This window comes from Oryctolagus cuniculus, chromosome 5 (assembly GCF_964237555.1).
Source record: "Oryctolagus cuniculus chromosome 5, mOryCun1.1, whole genome shotgun sequence".
Taxonomy (NCBI): domain Eukaryota; kingdom Metazoa; phylum Chordata; class Mammalia; order Lagomorpha; family Leporidae; genus Oryctolagus; species Oryctolagus cuniculus.
The window spans coordinates 134020356-134037374 of record NC_091436.1 but is presented as its reverse complement, the minus strand read 5'-3'; the positions used below and the strand labels follow the sequence as shown (position 1 = coordinate 134037374).

The 17019-nt window shown below is 56.7% G+C and overlaps 1 protein-coding gene across 5 annotated transcripts in view; it reads left to right on the top strand.

Annotated features, from left to right (window-relative positions):
- The window catches only part of PPARD (peroxisome proliferator activated receptor delta), an 85675-nt gene extending 69858 nt beyond the window's left edge, over positions 1-15817 (top strand). For 4 of the 5 annotated variants that reach the window (XM_070073265.1, XM_070073267.1, XM_070073266.1 and 1 more), the window contains 5 exons: positions 9429-9583; positions 10652-10790; positions 11936-12138; positions 12294-12744; positions 13727-15817. In XM_070073265.1, coding sequence (XP_069929366.1) covers positions 9429-9583; positions 10652-10790; positions 11936-12138; positions 12294-12744; positions 13727-13974 — 1196 coding nt within the window. In that variant the 3' untranslated portion in view covers positions 13975-15817. 5 annotated transcript variants of the gene reach the window in all.
- Positions 15818-17019: the final 1202 nt, after the last annotated feature.

Here is a 17019-nt window from a genome sequence, read left to right as displayed (position 1 = left end):
AGAATTAGTGGCAAAACTAGTCTTCAAGCAGTACTTTATACTTTGTGTGTCTGCAAACTGTTGAAATATTTGCTTAGAGTTGATCTTCTGTATATAAAGTCAATTAAAAGTGAATCTTAATGAAGAAAGGGACAGGAGAGGGAGTAGGTAGGATGGTTTGGGGGTGGGAGGGTGGGTATGGGGGGAAGAACTGCTATAATCCAAAAGTTGTACTTATGAAATTTATATTTATTAAATAAAAGCTTTCTTTTAATTTTTTTTTTTTTTTTTTTTTTGACAGGCAGAGTGGACAGTGAGAGAGAGACAGAGAGAAAGGTCTTCCCTTGCCGTTGGTTCACCCTCCAGTGGCTGCCGCGGCCAGCGCGCTGCGGCCGGCGCACCGCGCTGATCCGATGGCAGGAGCCAGGAGCCAGGTGCTCTTTCCTGGTCTCCCATGGGGTGCAGGGCCCAAGCACCTGGGCCATCCTCCACTGCACTCCCTGGCCACAGCAGAGAGCTGGCCTGGACGAGGGGCAACCGGGACAGAATCCGGCGCCCCAACCGGGACTAGAACCCGGTGTGCCGGTGCCGCTAGGCGGAGGATTAGCCTAGTGAGCCGCAGCGCCGGCTTAAATAAAAGCTTTCTATTAAAAGAAAAGAAAAGAAAATGATTCAGGGCAGAGGAGCAAGCCTGCCCTCAGGGATGAGCCCTGGGCCCTCCTGTGTCTTAGGCAGATGGTAACTCCCCTAATTAAGGCAGGGCAGGGACTGTGGAGTTAGGACCAGCCCCTGTCCAGGCCTGCAGTTCAGGGTTCCCGAGCCCTTGATGCACTCCACTGTGGACTGCAGAGCAGGATTCTTCCTCTCCTGGGCCAGATCTGGTAGGGTGAAGAGGAAGCCATTCATCCAGTCCTGCTGATCCCACCCTGGACATCTGGGAGTAACCAAAGTAGGTCTGGTGTGATTTGGGGGCCAAAGAGAAGGCGTCCCCAACCCCCACAGTAACCCACTCTCTTTGGCGGCTGGTGGCTAGAGGCTTTGGAGACCCAGCAGTTTTCAGAAGAAAGGAATGGCCATCTAGCCAGGAGTAGTTATTTACACATTCTGTCTGAACTTGAGAAAGGCAAGGGGGGCTAGGGAGAGGAAAGACACAGGGAACTAAACGAGCCAGGGTGTTACAGGGAAGAGGAGGGAAAGACCACAGGTTTGTGACCTCGCCACCTGCCTTAGCCACCTCGGTCCCATACCTGGGCCTGGGCAGACAGAAGTCATCTTCAGAGTGACATCTGTCCTGTGGTTTTCTCCACACCCCCGGTGGTACTGCTCTGTCCACATGCAGGCCAAAGTGCAGTGCCCGGGAGCAGAGGCAGGCGTGGCGGTGGCACCCCCGCCAGCTTTATTGGTGAGGTTTAGTGCTTGGGGGAAGTGTGTGGGGCAGAATTGCCAGCCATTCACATGGTGCCGCATTGTGACACAGTGTTTAATAGTCCCGTTTATCAATACATGGATAAAGTCGCAGTAGAAAGACTTCATTGTTCGGTAATTAAAGCAGGAGAAGGCTGCTTAACCTAATTGCTGTGTGTTCAAGCCTCAGTATATAAAAAGTACCCATAATTCTACAAGACTAGCTAACTGACACGAAAATCAAAACAGGTCAGGGAGTTCATAGCAGGACTGGTAGCCAGTCCTGCTATGACGTTTCTCCGTCTAACTCACAATCAAGGAAGGCATTTTATGGTGAGATGTCACCTGGCCTGGCCTGGCCTGTCGGACTGGTAGAGGGGGCTGCGTGGTGGGTGTTGGCCGGGGTGAAGACGTGGTGCTGCGGCCACTGGTGAGGGTAGAAGGACAGCGCGGGGTGCAGGCCGGCACTTGTTAGTGTGTGTTCCACTGGCCATGCACGTGTACCTCCAGGAATGTATCCTGTGTGAACACTGGCCCAGCGTGCGCAGGGATCTCTACAGCAGCAGACACACTGCAGTGCTGCTCATGAGAGCAGAAACTGGAAGCTCCATCTGTGGATGGAGCACAGCCTGTAAATACCCTGTACTCATTAAAAAGGCAGGTGGGTGTTTGGGACGTGCACATCCTGTATCAGGGCCTGGGCCCAAGTCCCAACTCTGCTTGCTTGCTTGCTTGCTTTTTTTATTTAATTTATTTGAAAGGCAAAGTTACAGAGAGAGAGAGAAAGAGCCATCACTGGCTAATTCTCCAGATGGCCACAACAGCCAGGGCTGGGTCAGGCCAAAGCCAGGAGGAACCTGAAGTCCATTCAGGTCTCCCACTTGGGTACAAAAGCTGGATCAGAAGTGGAGCAGGGACTGGTGCTGTAGCGTAGTGGGTTAAGCCACCGCCTGCAGTGCTGGCATCCCACATGGGCGCCGATTTGAGACCCAGCTGCTCCACTTCCAATCCAGCTCCATGCTAATGCACCTGGGAAAGCAGCAGAAGATGGTCCAAGTGCTTGGGCCTCTGTACCCACCTGGGAGACCCAGAAGAAGCTCCTGGCTCCTGGCTTTGGATCAGCTCAGCTCCAGCTGTTGCAGCCATTTGGGGAGTGAATCAGTGGATAAAAGACCTCTCTCTTTATCTCTCTCTCTCTTGCTCTCTCTCTCTCTGCCTCAGCCTCTCTGTAACTCTGCCTTTCAAACAAACAAATAAATCTTAAAAAACAAAATGAAAGCAGAAGTGTGGTAGCCGGGACTCAAGCTGGCACTCAGATGGATTGCAGGTGGCGGCTTATCCTGCTGTGCCACACGCCAACCCCTCTGACTCCACTTTTGATTCTAGGTTCCTGCTGTTGCGCACCCTGGGATGCAGCAGATGATGAGTCTAGTACTTAGCTCCTTGCGACCCATGTGGGTGACCCAGATTGAGTTCCAGGATTCTGGCTTTGGCCTGGCCCAGCATGAGCTGTTGAGGGTATTTGGGGAGTGAACCAGGAGAAGGAAGATTCTCTCTCTCTTTCTGCCTTTCAAATAAATTTAAAAAAAATTTTTAAAGGATAAGTTGGGTTTATATATATTCCTAGAGAAACAAGTTCCTGACAAATTGAGGATCCCATTGTGAGAAATCCTGGGCCATTGAAGGCGCCAGAGAAGCATATGCAGAAGGCCTGACTGCAGGGTACAGGCCCCGGTGAGAAGGTCCTGTCACGAGGTGCTGCACGCCTTATGCATCCTCAGCAGTCCTGTGCTGCTTTCTGATTTAAAATGCACTAGCTGCTCTGCTTTTCTTTGAAAGCTTAAAGTAAATTGTGTTTGATTTTTTTTTTTTTTTTTAGTTGGACAGGTAGCAGGTGGAGACAGAGCCTTGTATCCTATGTTGGGAGCAGGAGGGGCTTTGAGATCATATCAACCAGGGCAAGAAGCCAGGTCTGCCACAGTGTACTGTGGCCCTTCTTTCTGCCTTCACCTCTGAGTTCAGTTCACCTTTAAAGGCTATATCCAGCACTCCTCGAGGGCCAGTTAGGTGAGGAGTGAATGGGGATGTCTGGCCCACCACTGGTCTTAGCAGCCGCTGTTTCTGTCCCCATGAGTTTGTGGCTTTGGCCTCCAGTCTCCTCTCCTTAAAGAGCCAGAAAACAGCAGGAAGGCTACAGTGCACCCAGCTCAGCACGCGCTGAGCTCCTCACCCCCTTGGAGGCAGACAGGACAGGCAAGAAGGAAGCTGGAAGCAGCAAAAACTCGCTTGCTCACAGTCCCCTCGGTGGGTGGAGGCAGGGGCAGCCAGAGCCAGTGCACACACACACCACACCTGTCCTCCTGTCTGCCTGTCTGCCTGTCTGCCTGTCCGCCTGTCCTCCTGCTTCATGATATTCCCCTCTGTCACACTGAGAAGGAGGAAGACAAAGTGTCCTTCCTCCTGGCCCTAGCTGTTCTCTCACTCAGCCAGCATTGGGGGGCGTCCAGGGACTGGCTGGTCAGTGGTAGACAAGGCTGAGGGCCTGCCCCAAGGAGCCCACAGTCCAAGCTCACCGGACAACAGAAGTGAAGAGATTGCTTGGTTCCCCAGCCCCAGATCGCTGCAGAATTTACCCTGACTTCAGGAGCTAAAGGGTGCCTGTTCGCCTGTGGGCTCTCCCAGTGAAGGAAATAGAGCAGCCAGCCCAGCTTGCCTTCCCTCACCGCTGTGACAACACTGTCCCTCCAACGACAGAGACTAGATATGCAGGAGAGCTCTCAGCCACACATAAATATGTGAGTAAGGTAAACAGTGTCTATTTGCTGAACTTGTAATCAAAGAGGCGAAACTGATACTTGACCCTCTGGGTGAAAGGGCCAATATTTACCCTGAGTCCAAACATTTGGATTCCACATCATGTCCTCAGCAGTTGTTTATCATAATCATGTCATTGATTAGCAGTACTGAGTGTGTGTGTGAGGAGTCGTAGGTGTGGCGGTTAGAGCTCAGCTCTAGGAGCTGAATGGTTCTAGATAAAATTCTCATGCTGCTACTGATTAGTTAGGGTTCTCCTGAGAAACGTGTAGGGTCCGAGTCCTGGCTACTCTGCTGCCAATCCAGCTTCCTACCAAGGTGTCTTAGAAGGCAGGAGATGATGGCCACTCATGTGGGAGACCAGGATGGAGTTACTGGCTCCTGGCTTCAGCTTGGCCCAGAGCTGGCTGTTGACAGCCATTTGGAGAGTGAACCAGCGGATGGAAGACCTCTCTCCTCGCTCCCTCTCTCCTCCTCCCTCTCTGTTGCTCTGCCTTTCGAATAAATAAGGGAGAAGAAATTGTGGCAAGTCCAGATTCTGCAGGACAAACAGCAGGCTGGAGCCCGTCACAGCTCAAGTGCGCAGGTGTCTGGGGGCGGAATGCCGTCTTCCCAGGGTGGGGCGGAGAGCTGTCTGTTTCCTGAAGGCCTTCAACTATCGGATGAGGCCACTCACATTATGGAAGGCTGTCTGCCTTCCTCAGAGTCATGTCTGAAAATAGACGTCCGGAGCCACGTGTAGTCTGGGCACCGTGGCCCAGCCGGGCTGACACATGAAACCATCACTGCGCTGTCAGCGAGTTACTCAGCCTCCTGCATCTGTTTCCTCACCTATGAAGTACGTAGGAGGCGCTGCGTGAAGAGGCGCCGTGAGGTTACATGAGGGGAGTGGTGTGGAGTGCCCAGCCGTGCGGTGGATACACGGCCTTACTCTCACTGAGCCTCACCTTCCTCCCAGGGTCGGTACACACTGACTTCTAAGGTGATGATGATATGACGCAAGCGTGCTTGGCACTTAGTAGGGGCTGACAGATGCTGGCTTTTCTTTCCTTCCCCTCCCTGTCCGGTAGAGGTAGGCCCTTGGAAGGTGTTTGGGAAGTCAGATGGGCAGGGCAGGCAGGCTGAGGCTTGCGAGGCAGGGCCCAGGGCCTGCTGGCTCATCGGGTGAGCAAGTGCAGTGGGAAGGGGTAAGCATGGGTGTGGTGAGAACACCGTGCAGCGCTGGGGGAGAGCAGCTGTGTGTGCAGGCAGGCGGCCTCAAGTGGCAAGGCCAAGGGCCTCTGAGGTAGGGACTCCCAGTGTGGGAGCGGCTTCTTGGAACCCCAGCCTCCCACTGCATCAAGACACCCACTTGCCCCCACCTCTGACCTAGAGGTCGTGGTGGTGGTTCTGCCATCTTTTCTTTTGGGTGGGATGTCATGGTGATTTGGAGATAAACTATTTTGAAAAAGATTAACTTATTTATTTGAAAGTCAGGATCACAGAGATGGAGAGGCAGAGGCACTGAGAGACAGAGAGACAGATTTTTCCATTTGCTGGTTCATTCCCCAAATGGCCGCAACAGCCAGTACTGGCCAGGCCAAAGCCAGGAGCTTCATCTGGGTCACCCAAGTTGGTGCAAGGGTCCAAGGACTTGGGCCATCTTCTGCTGCCTTCCCAGGCACTTTAGCAGGGACCTGGGTCAGAAGTGGAGCAGCCAGGACTCAAACTGGCACCCGTGTGGGATGCTGGCACCACAGGCAGAGGCTTTACCTGCTACACCACAGCACTAGCCCCTGGAGATAAACTCTTTTCTTCTTATTAGTATTTATTTATTTATTTATTTGAGAGGTAGAGTTACAGACAGGGAGACGGAGAGACAGAGAGAGAGGTCTTCCATCTGTTGGTTCACTCTCCAGTTGGCCACAATGGATGGAGCTGTGCCGAACCGAAGCCAGGAGCCAGGAGCTTCTTCCAGGTCTCCCACGCAGGTGCAGGGGCCCAAGGACTTGGGCCATCTTCTACTGCTACCCCAGGCCATAGCAGAGAGCTGGATCAAAAGTGGAGCAGCCAGGACTAAAACTGGCACCCCTATGGGATGCCGGCGCTTCAGGCCAGGGCTTTAACCCTCTGCGCCACAGCGCCAGCCCTGGAGATGAACTCCTAAACCAGGTGGGCAGCCGGGAAGCAACAGGAGCTTTATCTTTGGAAGACCCACCTGCACATTGCTGCCTTCTCCAGGATACACAAGCAGCCCACAGCAAACCTCGCCAACAGGATGAACACACTCCAGCCCCACCACGCCCCATCTCGCCCCTGCCTCTTTCGGTCCTGAGTGTGAGTTTCTGGACTGTTACTCACCTCAAATAGGCAGAAGCTAAACTTGCCCATTGCCTTGCCACCATCACTGAGCACTCCCTTACTGCTCTGGAGTTCAGCACCTGGGACAGGAGCTCTGGGCCCCTTGGACCTGTTTCTTCCCAGTCTAGTAGCAGCCAGCTCCCAGCCGGGACTCCCCTGGGACACAGTTCAGGCTCTGAGTGCTTCTTGGGGCCCATGGGGTCCCAGCATCTTGGCTTCTTCCAGAGATATTGACACTCCTGAGCCAGGGACCTGCAGCAAGACAGGGCTCCATCTGGCCTCATGCAGGGCACACACCCCTCTGGGTTTCTGGGAGGCTGTTGAGGAAGAGGGTGAATGACCAGAGAAAAGAAGAGTCATGGTCCCCAGCCTGAAGAGCTTCTGTCCATTGTTTCACTCCTCAAGTGCCTGCAGTGACCCCAATGGGGGCCAACACCAAGAGTCAGAAACCAGGTTCATGTCTCCCAAATTGGTGGCTGGAACCCAACAACTTTAGCCATCACCACAGCTGCTCAGGGTCTGCAATAGCAGGAATCTGGAGTCCAGAGCCAGAGGAGGCACTGGCATTGTGGTATAGTGGGTAAAGCCGCCTCCTGCAATGCTGGCATCTCCCATGGGTGCCACGTTGTGTCCTGGCTGCTCCACTTCCCATCCAGCTCCCTGCTGATGTGGCTGGGAGAGCAGTTGAAGATGCCCAGTGTTTGGGCTCCTGGCTTCAGCCTGACACAGCCCTGGCTGTTGTGGCCATCTGAGGAGTGAACCAGCAGATGGAGGATCTCTCTCCCTCCCCATCTCTGTCTCTATAATGCTTTCGAAGTGAATAAGTAAATCTTTTTTTAAAAAAAGTGAGCCAGAAGAGGACATCAAACGTAGGCACCTCAGTGTGGGACATGGATGTCTCAACCGCTAGGCCAAACACTCCCCTAGAATGGTGGCTTTCTGATCCAGCTCGTCCTGGTATTTGTACGGCACTTCTGCGTTCCAAGATCTAACTCTGTGTTAACTACTCCTCACCATGACTCCCTGACCGCCATTTTGCTGAAGTAGAAACTGGGCCCTAGAGGGCCAGAGCTGGGATTTGAGCCCAGGACACTTTAGTCAGACCCTGCAGAGCTGAGATTTGAACTCAGGCCGTGTGGCTCCTAACTCGGGCTCTACCAGGCATCGCCCCTCCCTATCTTGTGTTCTACTTGCCTAATCTCTTTGTTATGTAAGCTGTTTAAGGGTAGGGTGTGAGGTCCTGCTTTGCACACAGCAGGTACTCATTAAGTGCCTGTTGAATGAATGGAGAGGGTGGCATTACCATGTGCAGTTTAAGCAGCAACCAAGGGAATGAGGAAGGCACCACCAGGAGATGTGACTAATCAGAGGTACCTGGTCACCGTGGCCAGGACTCGTTTGGTGGAGGCGGGCTCTGAGCTCCCAGGGGAACGTGGTGAGAGACGCTCGAGTCTCCCAGAGGAGGCAGGTGTGCAAGCCACAGAACAGCGCGACAAGTGCCCACAGACTGCCCGGCCCACAGGAAACCCTCCCTGCCCCAGCATCCACACGGGTCTCCACACAGGGCTTGAGCAGCCCCTGTCTCGTCTCCCAGCTGCTAGAACTGAACAGCAGGTCCTGCCCAGCCCTGCTAGAAAGCGGGTGCTGGGACCAGGAGTCCCCAGCGGCTGGGGGACTGCTGATTCCCCAAAGGGCTTTTGAGCCTGCAGGTGTTCGGCACCCTAGCTCCCAGCGCCGGGCAGAATGCCTGACCACAGCAGTGCCCTGTGGCCCAAGCTCCTGCCCTTTGAGCCCTTCCACATAGTGGGTGCCACCCAGCAACGAACAAATGCGCAGAGTACAGCAGAGGTGCCAGGGCGCCCGAGAGGACCAGAGCAGCCTCACTGTCCCTGACCACAGCTCCCCCTCCCCGGCTGCAAGCTCCCCCACCGCACCCATGGCGAGACTGAAGTTGGGAGTTAAGGCACCAGGACAAGACAGGCCATTTAGGTATTTGGATCATGCCTAAACTTAACCAGCCAGGAGAGGAGCAGCCGGCATGGCAGGATGAAGCCCACTCGGGGAGAAAAGCTTTCTCACTGCCACTCTGAGGGCCCGAGGGAGAGCCAGGAAGTGGGGAGGAGAGTAGAGGGGAGGGTTGGGACCTGGTTGGTGGGTTGACTCCCGTGGTAGGGGAGTCAAGGGCACGCGGCCTGTGCTGCAGAGGAGCACCGCAAGCCTAGAGCATGTTCGTGTGGGCTCGGCAGGGTGGCTTAGACTCTGCTTGGCTGGGTGTCTGCTTAGGGATTGGCTCCTGTCAGAGGAGGCTGCGCAGGCGTCGGAGAAGAGCAGAAACCGGCAGGCCAGCATGGCAGCGCGTGAGGCCGTGAACCCGACGCTAGGCTGGGAGTCGGGGCATCCAGGCTCAGTTCAGGTCCCCCTTCCCGAGGGGAAGGGCTCATGGCCCAGGGTCTGAGGGGCAAGTCAGAAGAGACTCGTGCGGCTCTCTCGTGGTCACCTGACCGTGTGTATCCTGAAGTCTTAGCCCTAGCCGGCTACTTGCTGATGCTGTCAACACCGCAGTTCAAACACCGCCACGTGTCATAGAAAAGCAGGGGGAGCTCTGGACATTTCCGCTGGTGTGACTAAGGTTGCCACGTAGCTGCTGTGGGTCAGGCTCAGGGCTGGTGGGGACACTTGGGGGATTTGGGTCCAACCTCCCAGAGAAGCCATCACACACACACACACACACACACACACACACACCACGCCAGCTGAAGGAACTGGTGGTCCTCAGAAAAGTCAACTCTTGAGACCACACAGCTCCTCAAGGCCAAGTCCAGGGCTAAGGTGCTCCTGCCCTCAGCCAGGCCTGGCCAAGAGTGACGCTGCCCTCCCTCCTGTGCCCACAGACCTGTCCCAGAGCTCCTCGCCGCCCGTGCTGCTGGACCAGCTGCAGATGGGCTGTGACGGGGCCTCGTGCGGCAGCCTCAACATGGAGTGCCGGGTGTGCGGAGACAAGGCTTCAGGCTTCCACTACGGTGTCCATGCGTGTGAGGGCTGCAAGGTACAGACTGCGGGTGTGGCTGCCAAGGGGGCTGTGAGCACGCGGGGAGCTGACCCGACACAAGGCTTTCCCTGCCACAACAGCACCTGCTGCAGAATTCCCACGTGCGCGTGCAGAGGCAGCCAGGCAGGCCGGAGAGGAGGGGTTCCCTGTCAGGCCTACTCTCGGGCACCTGCTGCCAACCCAGGCGCTCTTGTGGGCTCTGTGGGCAGCTGGCGCCCCCTGGGGACCAGGCTCCAGAATGCAGGCAGGACAGAGTGAGGGCTGAGGACCGAGCTGTCGTGTAGGCCAGGACTTGAAGAGGCTCTTGGTGGTGGGTGGGGGGGTGGGGGTGGAATTTAAAAAAAAAGAAATAATTACATTTCTTTCTCCAATGAACACCCATCAGATTTTCACAAACTATATTATTAAACCATCGCCTACAAGACACACAGAGCCAGATACATTTATGAACAAATCAAGCTGACAATTTTATGCTACCAGACAAAGGAGGAACTTTAAGACTTCTTTGGGCATTTAAAATAAATAAGTATATTTTAATTCCCAAGTTTTAGCGTTCCTTTGTTTCCCCCTGTCTCCTTCAAAACAGTTTCCCCATGACCTGCCAGTTTGGGGATTTTTTTTTTTTTTTACAGGCAGAGTGGACAGTGAGAGACAGAAAGGAAGGTCTTCCTTTGCCGTTGGTTCACCCTCCAATGACCGCTGCGGCCGGCGTGCTGCGGCCGGCGCACCGCGCTGATCCAATGGCAGGAGCCAGGTGCTTCTCCTGGTCTCCCATAGGGTGCAGGGCCCAAGCACTTGGGCCATCCTCCACTGCACTCCCTGGCCACAGCAGAGAGCTGGCCTGGAAGAGGGGCAACCAGGACAGAATCCGGCACCCCTACCGGGACTAGAACCCGGTGTGCTGGCGCCGCAAGGCGGAGGATTAGCCTAGTGAGCCATGGCGCCGGCGGGGGGATTTTTATTTGTTGATAGATAATTGGGCCCCGCAGCAGAATGCGGTGGGCAGAGCAAGGCTTCCCACCTCTCCCCCCTCCCATGCCTCCGCACACGGTCTCGCTCCCTCAGGGCTTCTTCCGTCGGACGATCCGCATGAAGCTGGAGTACGAGAAGTGCGAGCGGAGCTGCAAGATCCAGAAGAAGAACCGCAACAAGTGCCAGCACTGCCGCTTCCAGAAATGCCTGGCCCTGGGCATGTCGCACAACGGTGAGAGCCGGCCGGGCCGGGCCCAGGGGCTGCTGGCGCCGCACGGCCTGATCCCAGCTTTCAGGGAGCACCCAGTCCAGTCCAGAGAGGGGGTGCCCCTAGAGCAGAGCCTGTGCCCTAGTAAGTAAGCACTACAGACACTGCCAATCTAGACCCTGGGCCTAGGAGCCCAACACCTGGCCCGTCCCCCAGGCCACCAGCATCCACCGCGGGCCCTGGGCCTAGACTGGTTCCCACCACCCTGTAACTGGGGCTCACCTGCTCTGGCCCAGAAGGAACCAACAGTTGACCCCCAGCTCAGGAGAGTTGGGAACCCCACTCCTGGAATCTCAAGCCTGTCTTGGATAACCTGACAGCACAGAAAGCCACTGCCAAGGACAGGGATCACCTCAGCCCACCTTGGCCATTGAGGGCGGGCGGAAGCCAGTAAGTGACCACACAGGTCAGTGGTCGGGAGCCCAGCAGGGATCTCCTGAAGGCCCACCATCTCCAGCAGACAGAGCCACGCTGCAGGCTTCGGGCCCCAAAGGTCAGCGGAGGCCACTCATTTAGTTAGCTCCTCAGGCAGCTTAGCGGCTCACCCTGCTCTTCCCCACGGATGCCCCAGCGGGTGGTGGCAGGGCCCGAGCCCTCTGTCTGCCGCTTCTCCTCTGTGATGGAGATTGGTGGGTCTGATCCTCCCAGCCCCGTTCCTTAGGTGGGAGTCCTGGGGCTGGCTCGTCCTTTCTCTCTCTGACAGAAGCCAGGCTGGTGTTCTGTGGGCTCATCAGGACTGGTTCTGAGTGCTCACTTTGTGAGTACTCCTACCAGACTGGCCCGGCACCCCCTAATTGAAGGAACATTATCATCATTGTCCTCCCGGAGGTGTGGCACTAGTGAGCGGCCAGGCAGAGCTCAGCACAGAGCCCTGTCACCCGACCCCCCAGTGAGGGAGGACCCTCGTGTCGGGCACCGTGGGCAGACAGAGCCCCCGTCCTCGAGGAGCTTCCGTCCGGAGGGGGCCGCTCCACGCCTACCTGCTGACTCTCGAGCTTCGAAGGCTCAAGGAGACGTCGCTGTCTGTGCCCCGTGCACCTGTCCAGGGGCAGGGGTGAGAGGTGCCGGCCCTGCCTGCGCCCCTCAGTGACTCCCTCCTCCCTGTGCAGCCATCCGCTTTGGCCGGATGCCAGAAGCCGAGAAGAGGAAGCTGGTGGCAGGGCTGACGGCGGTCGAGGGGCACCAGCACAGCCCACAGGTGGCGGACCTGAAGGCCTTCTCCAAGCACATCTACAATGCCTACCTGAAAAACTTCAACATGACCAAAAAGAAGGCCCGCGGCATCCTCACTGGCAAGGCCAGCCACACGGCGGTGAGTGTCGCTGCTCGGCCTGGCAGTGTCCCAGGCACTGGGAGAGCCAGGCCTCCTCTCTCCCCTAGCTTCATGGTACTTGCCGCAGGTGTGGGGAGCACCCAGTGCGGGTGGGGTCCCTGGAGGCCTGGCCTTTACCAGGGCCTGGTTTTCAGCCCTTTGTGATCCACGACATCGAGACATTGTGGCAGGCGGAGAAGGGCCTGGTGTGGAAGCAGCTGGTGAACAGCCTGCCGCCCTACAAGGAGATCAGCGTGCACGTGTTCTACCGCTGCCAGTACACCACCGTGGAGACCGTGCGGGAGCTCACGGAGTTCGCCAAGAGCATCCCCAACTTCAGCAGCCTCTTCCTCAACGACCAGGTGACCCTCCTGAAGTACGGTGTGCATGAGGCCATCTTCGCCATGCTGGCCTCCATCGTCAACAAAGACGGGCTGCTGGTGGCCAATGGCAGTGGCTTCGTCACCCGTGAGTTCCTGCGCAGCCTCCGCAAGCCCTTCAGTGACATCATCGAGCCCAAGTTTGAGTTTGCTGTCAAGTTCAATGCCCTTGAACTTGATGACAGTGACTTGGCTCTGTTCATCGCAGCCATCATTCTGTGCGGAGGTGAGTCAGGGTAGGGCAGGTGGGCCAGCCCCACACAGCCGGACGGCGGACAGCATGGGAAGGAGCACGGGGCTGGCCGTGCCCGCAGGAGCAGACCCGTCTTACGCAGGCAGAGGGGAAGAGACTGGACAGGAGGATGCTGTCATGTTAATGGGGGCTTCAGATTGCAACACGATAATTACAGCAGTAAGCATGCTAACTCACAGTGGCTGAGAGCTTGTGTCGTGCCGGTTCCTTCTCAGAGATTCTGAGTCCCCAGTCCTCACAGCCGCGCTGTACAGAAGGTGTTTTATTGTCCCCATTTCACAGGCCAGGAAACCAGCCAGAGAGGCTGAGTGACCTGTCTATAGGCCACTAGAGTTCTGGGGACAGAATTTGAATCCAGACATTGAGTCTCTCTCTCCCCCTCTTTTTTAAAGATTTATGTATTTATTTGAGAAGCAGAGTTACAGAAAGAGGGAGAGACAGAGAGATCTTCCATCTGCTGGTTCACTCCCCAAATGGCTGCAACGACCAAGGGTGGGCCAGGCCAAAGCCAGGAGCCAGGAGCTTCATCCAGGTCTCCCACATGGGTGCAGGGGTTCAAGCATTTGGGCCATCCTGCCCTGCTTTCCCAGGCACATTAGCAGGGAGCTGGACTGGAAGTGGAGCAGCCAGGTCTTAAACCAGTGCCCACATGGGATGCCGGCCTCACAGGCGGTGGCCTCACCTGCTATGCCGCAGTGCCAGCGGGCCCAGGCATTGAGGCTCTTCAACCATGACACTGTATTGCCTAGAAGGGGGTAAAAAAAGACTACCAGCAACACCAAAAGAGGAAGCCTGGGGCAGGGGCTAGAACGCTCAGTTTAGTGGCCCTGACAGGAGGGGTTGGGTCTGCCCCAGTCAAGGAGGCCCCGCTGTTCCTCGGGCCTCCCCCTGCAGGATGCAGTAGGTGAGTTCCTCTGCCCTTCTGAGACCCCATGCGTGCCCTGTGTCCCCGCAGACCGCCCAGGCCTCATGAATGTGCCGCAGGTGGAGGCCATCCAGGACACCATCCTGCGTGCCCTTGAGTTCCACCTGCAGGCCAACCACCCCGACGCCCAGTACCTCTTCCCCAAGCTGCTGCAGAAGATGGCGGACCTGCGGCAGCTGGTCACCGAGCATGCCCAGATGATGCAGCGCATCAAGAAGACCGAGACCGAGACCTTGCTGCACCCCCTGCTCCAGGAGATCTACAAGGACATGTACTGAGAGGCCGGCCCCTCGGGACTTTCCCGCTGCCCAGCCCGGGAGCACTCGGCTCACGCAGAGCGCGGATCGCACACCCGCGCTCCCACCCACATGGCCCCGCTCCCTGTGTTCCTTTCCTGCTCTCCCTCCTCCCCTCAGCCCCTGTGGTCCCCCTCTTCCTCACACCTCTGTCTTTCTCGTTTCCCTGCTCTCTCTTTCCCTTTCTGTAGGGTCCCACTTCCTTCCTCCCTGGCTTCCCTCCCTCACCCGCCATGTCTCTGTGCCCACATCTGTCTGTCTCGTTCTCCAAGATGGTTTGTATTATTTCACCAGCAGCGCAGAACAGGACCCCTTCCCAGGAGCAGAAGGGGGAGGGGGCTGCCCTCTGCCCGTCACTGCACCTGTAGGCCTAGGGGCCTGTCTTCAGACGGAAGCCTTGAGCCATCCAAAGAAACACTAAGCTCTCGGGGCCTGGCTTCCCAGGGAAGCCAAGCTTGGCCTGGGCTGACTGCAGCAGCGGCCCAGGGGCGCAGGGTCCCTGCTGCAGAGGACAGTGGCGGGGGCGGGGCCTGGGCTGAGCCAGATTCCTCCCCAGACTGACCCCCTGCAGGCCAAGGCTGCCCCTCACCCCAGTGGCACCCCCAGTCTCTGACACCCACATCCTTCCATTCCTCTTCACACCGTTCTTCCAGGCCAGTGTTGCTGATGGCCCCTGCGCTGGCCGCTGGGAGCCTCCCTCGCCTGGAAGGAGGCAGGGTTCCCTCCAGGTGGGGGCCCCACCCCTCCCTGAAGAGGAGGCAGAAGGAAGTTGGTGGTTGATGGGGAACAGCACACTTAGTTCTGACCCCAGGGAGGGCTTGGGGCAGGCCCTCTGTCAGCACCCACGCCCACCCACCCTGTAGCAGCCGCCTACAGAGCCTGGCCCTGCCCCTGCCAGCTCAGTGGAAGCTCACGCCCCACGCCCCCAAGTACTCCCTAGAGCTGTCACTCCCCGCACACAGCACAGCACTGAAATCACTGTACCCACAGGTTCCATTCCCAAAGGGAGCATTCGCGGTGGACAGGCAGAGCTGGGCCCTGTTCGTAGACTGGCCAGGAACACCCTGCTGAGTCAGCCAGCACCTGCTCACTGCAGGAACTGCCCGGCATACACTGGCCCTGTCCTTCCTGACATCCGCTTGCTGCTCTCCCCTTCCCCTGTAGCTGGCCTCGCTGGTCACCTGCAAGTCTCCCTGCACAACCCCTGATGACCAGGGACCTTGCCAGGCCTGGGCCCATTCCCCTGGCCCTGCCCTGCCTGCTCCCACGTGGGGGTGCCTTCACCTGAGAGGAGGGGCTGCAGCCCAGCTGGGAGAGCAGTATCTGAGCAGCAGGGCAGAGCGCCCGCCAGCCGCACAGGCGAGGGATGGCCAAGGTCTCGGAGCAGGGGGGTGGGCAAGCTGGGGTTGGAACCCAGGCTTCCTGGCTCCTGTCTGGCTCTCCTTCCCAGAGGGCCTTTCCGTCTGACCACAGATCTAGGGGGAAAGTGGCCCTCCGCGTCCACGCCAGCACCCGTGCCTGCGCCCCAGGCTCACTCTGTATGCTGGCAGGGTTCTTCCTTTCCCTCCCATCCTAGCTGAGCAGGGATTTGGGGCAGGGGAGAGGCTGTGAAGGGAGAGCTGCTGTGCCTGACTCCCTCCCCCACCATGCACCCTGTCCCTACCCCTGTCCAGGTCTGGTGCTGAGGATACAGCTCTTCTCAGTGTCTGAAGTCTCCAAAATTGAAATGTATATTTTTGCTAGGAGCCCCAGCTTCCTGTGTTTTTAATATAAATAGTGTATACAGACTGACGGAACTTTAAATAAATGGGAATTAAATATTTAAGAATTGACTCTAAGCTGACTCAGTTCTTTGCATGTTTTTTTCTGGGAGCTGGTTAGACCCCTCCCCCTTGTCTGTATCCAGGGCATGGAGAGGGAAGTGTGGGTGGGCCAAGGAGTCCCTGGGGTGCTGGCTGCGGAGGGTCAGCTCCAGCTGTGGCGCTGTTCCTCCTTCCGGGCACCTTCTGCTCTGCTTCTCCCCTCCCCCTTTTGCCATCCCCCCTTGTGGAGAGCTGTGTTGGTTCCAATAAGGGTTTTATTATGCAGTGGGGAAGTCACACATTCTAATTTATGCAGCACACTGCGCTAACCGGCCACCCAAGGTCCCAGAGTGCCTCTGATGCTCCTCCCAAGGCGTCTTAGCCACCCAGGGCAGATTCTCACCAGATCTGCAGGATGGTACCCCCGAGCCTAACTACGAAGGGTGAGTAGTTTGGCGAGCAGGGCTTCAGGGAGCTCAGATCCTCAGCGTTGGGCCTGCGCAGGGCTGGCTGGGAGAACTCTCACGGGAAGGTCTGAGCGTGGGGGGTTAACCCGGAGCTTTTCTCTCTGCCGCCTCAAGAGACTTTGTTCAGAGTCTCTCTGGGCCTCTTCAGGCTGCAGTTTATATGCACTTTGGGCGGTCAGTAAAGGGCTGATAAGGTCCCCAGGAGGGTGTGCGTGGTTCTTACCACGTCCACGCAGATCTCCTGCAATCAGCTTAGCTCTTGCTTATTTCTTAGTAATATTATGCTGGAGCTGTTTAATTTCTGCTCCTTACAAGAAGCCTGAGCCAGGTGCTCCCTTGGCTCTCCATGTGACCTCTGCACTGCACACCACCACCTGCTCACCGGATGTCCAACCAGTGGGGCCACCTGATCTTGGACTTGAACCTCCCAAACTGAGCTAAATAAATCTTTTCTCTATATGAAGTTAGTTGCCTCAGGCATTATGTTGTAGTCATGACCCAAAAATAGATTTTAAAAACCACAGAAACAAAAACAGCTAATGGAGAAAAACTGATACCAAAAAACTGGCAGAGGTGGGGGCTGACACTGTGATATAGCAGGTAAAGCTGCCGCCTGCAGTGCCAGCATCCCGTATGGGCACCAATTTGAGTCCTGGCTGTTCCACTTCCGGTCCAACTCTGCTATGGCCTGGGAAAGCAGTAGAGGATGGCCCAAGCCCTTGGGCCCCTGCACCCATGTGGGAGACCCAGAAGAAGCT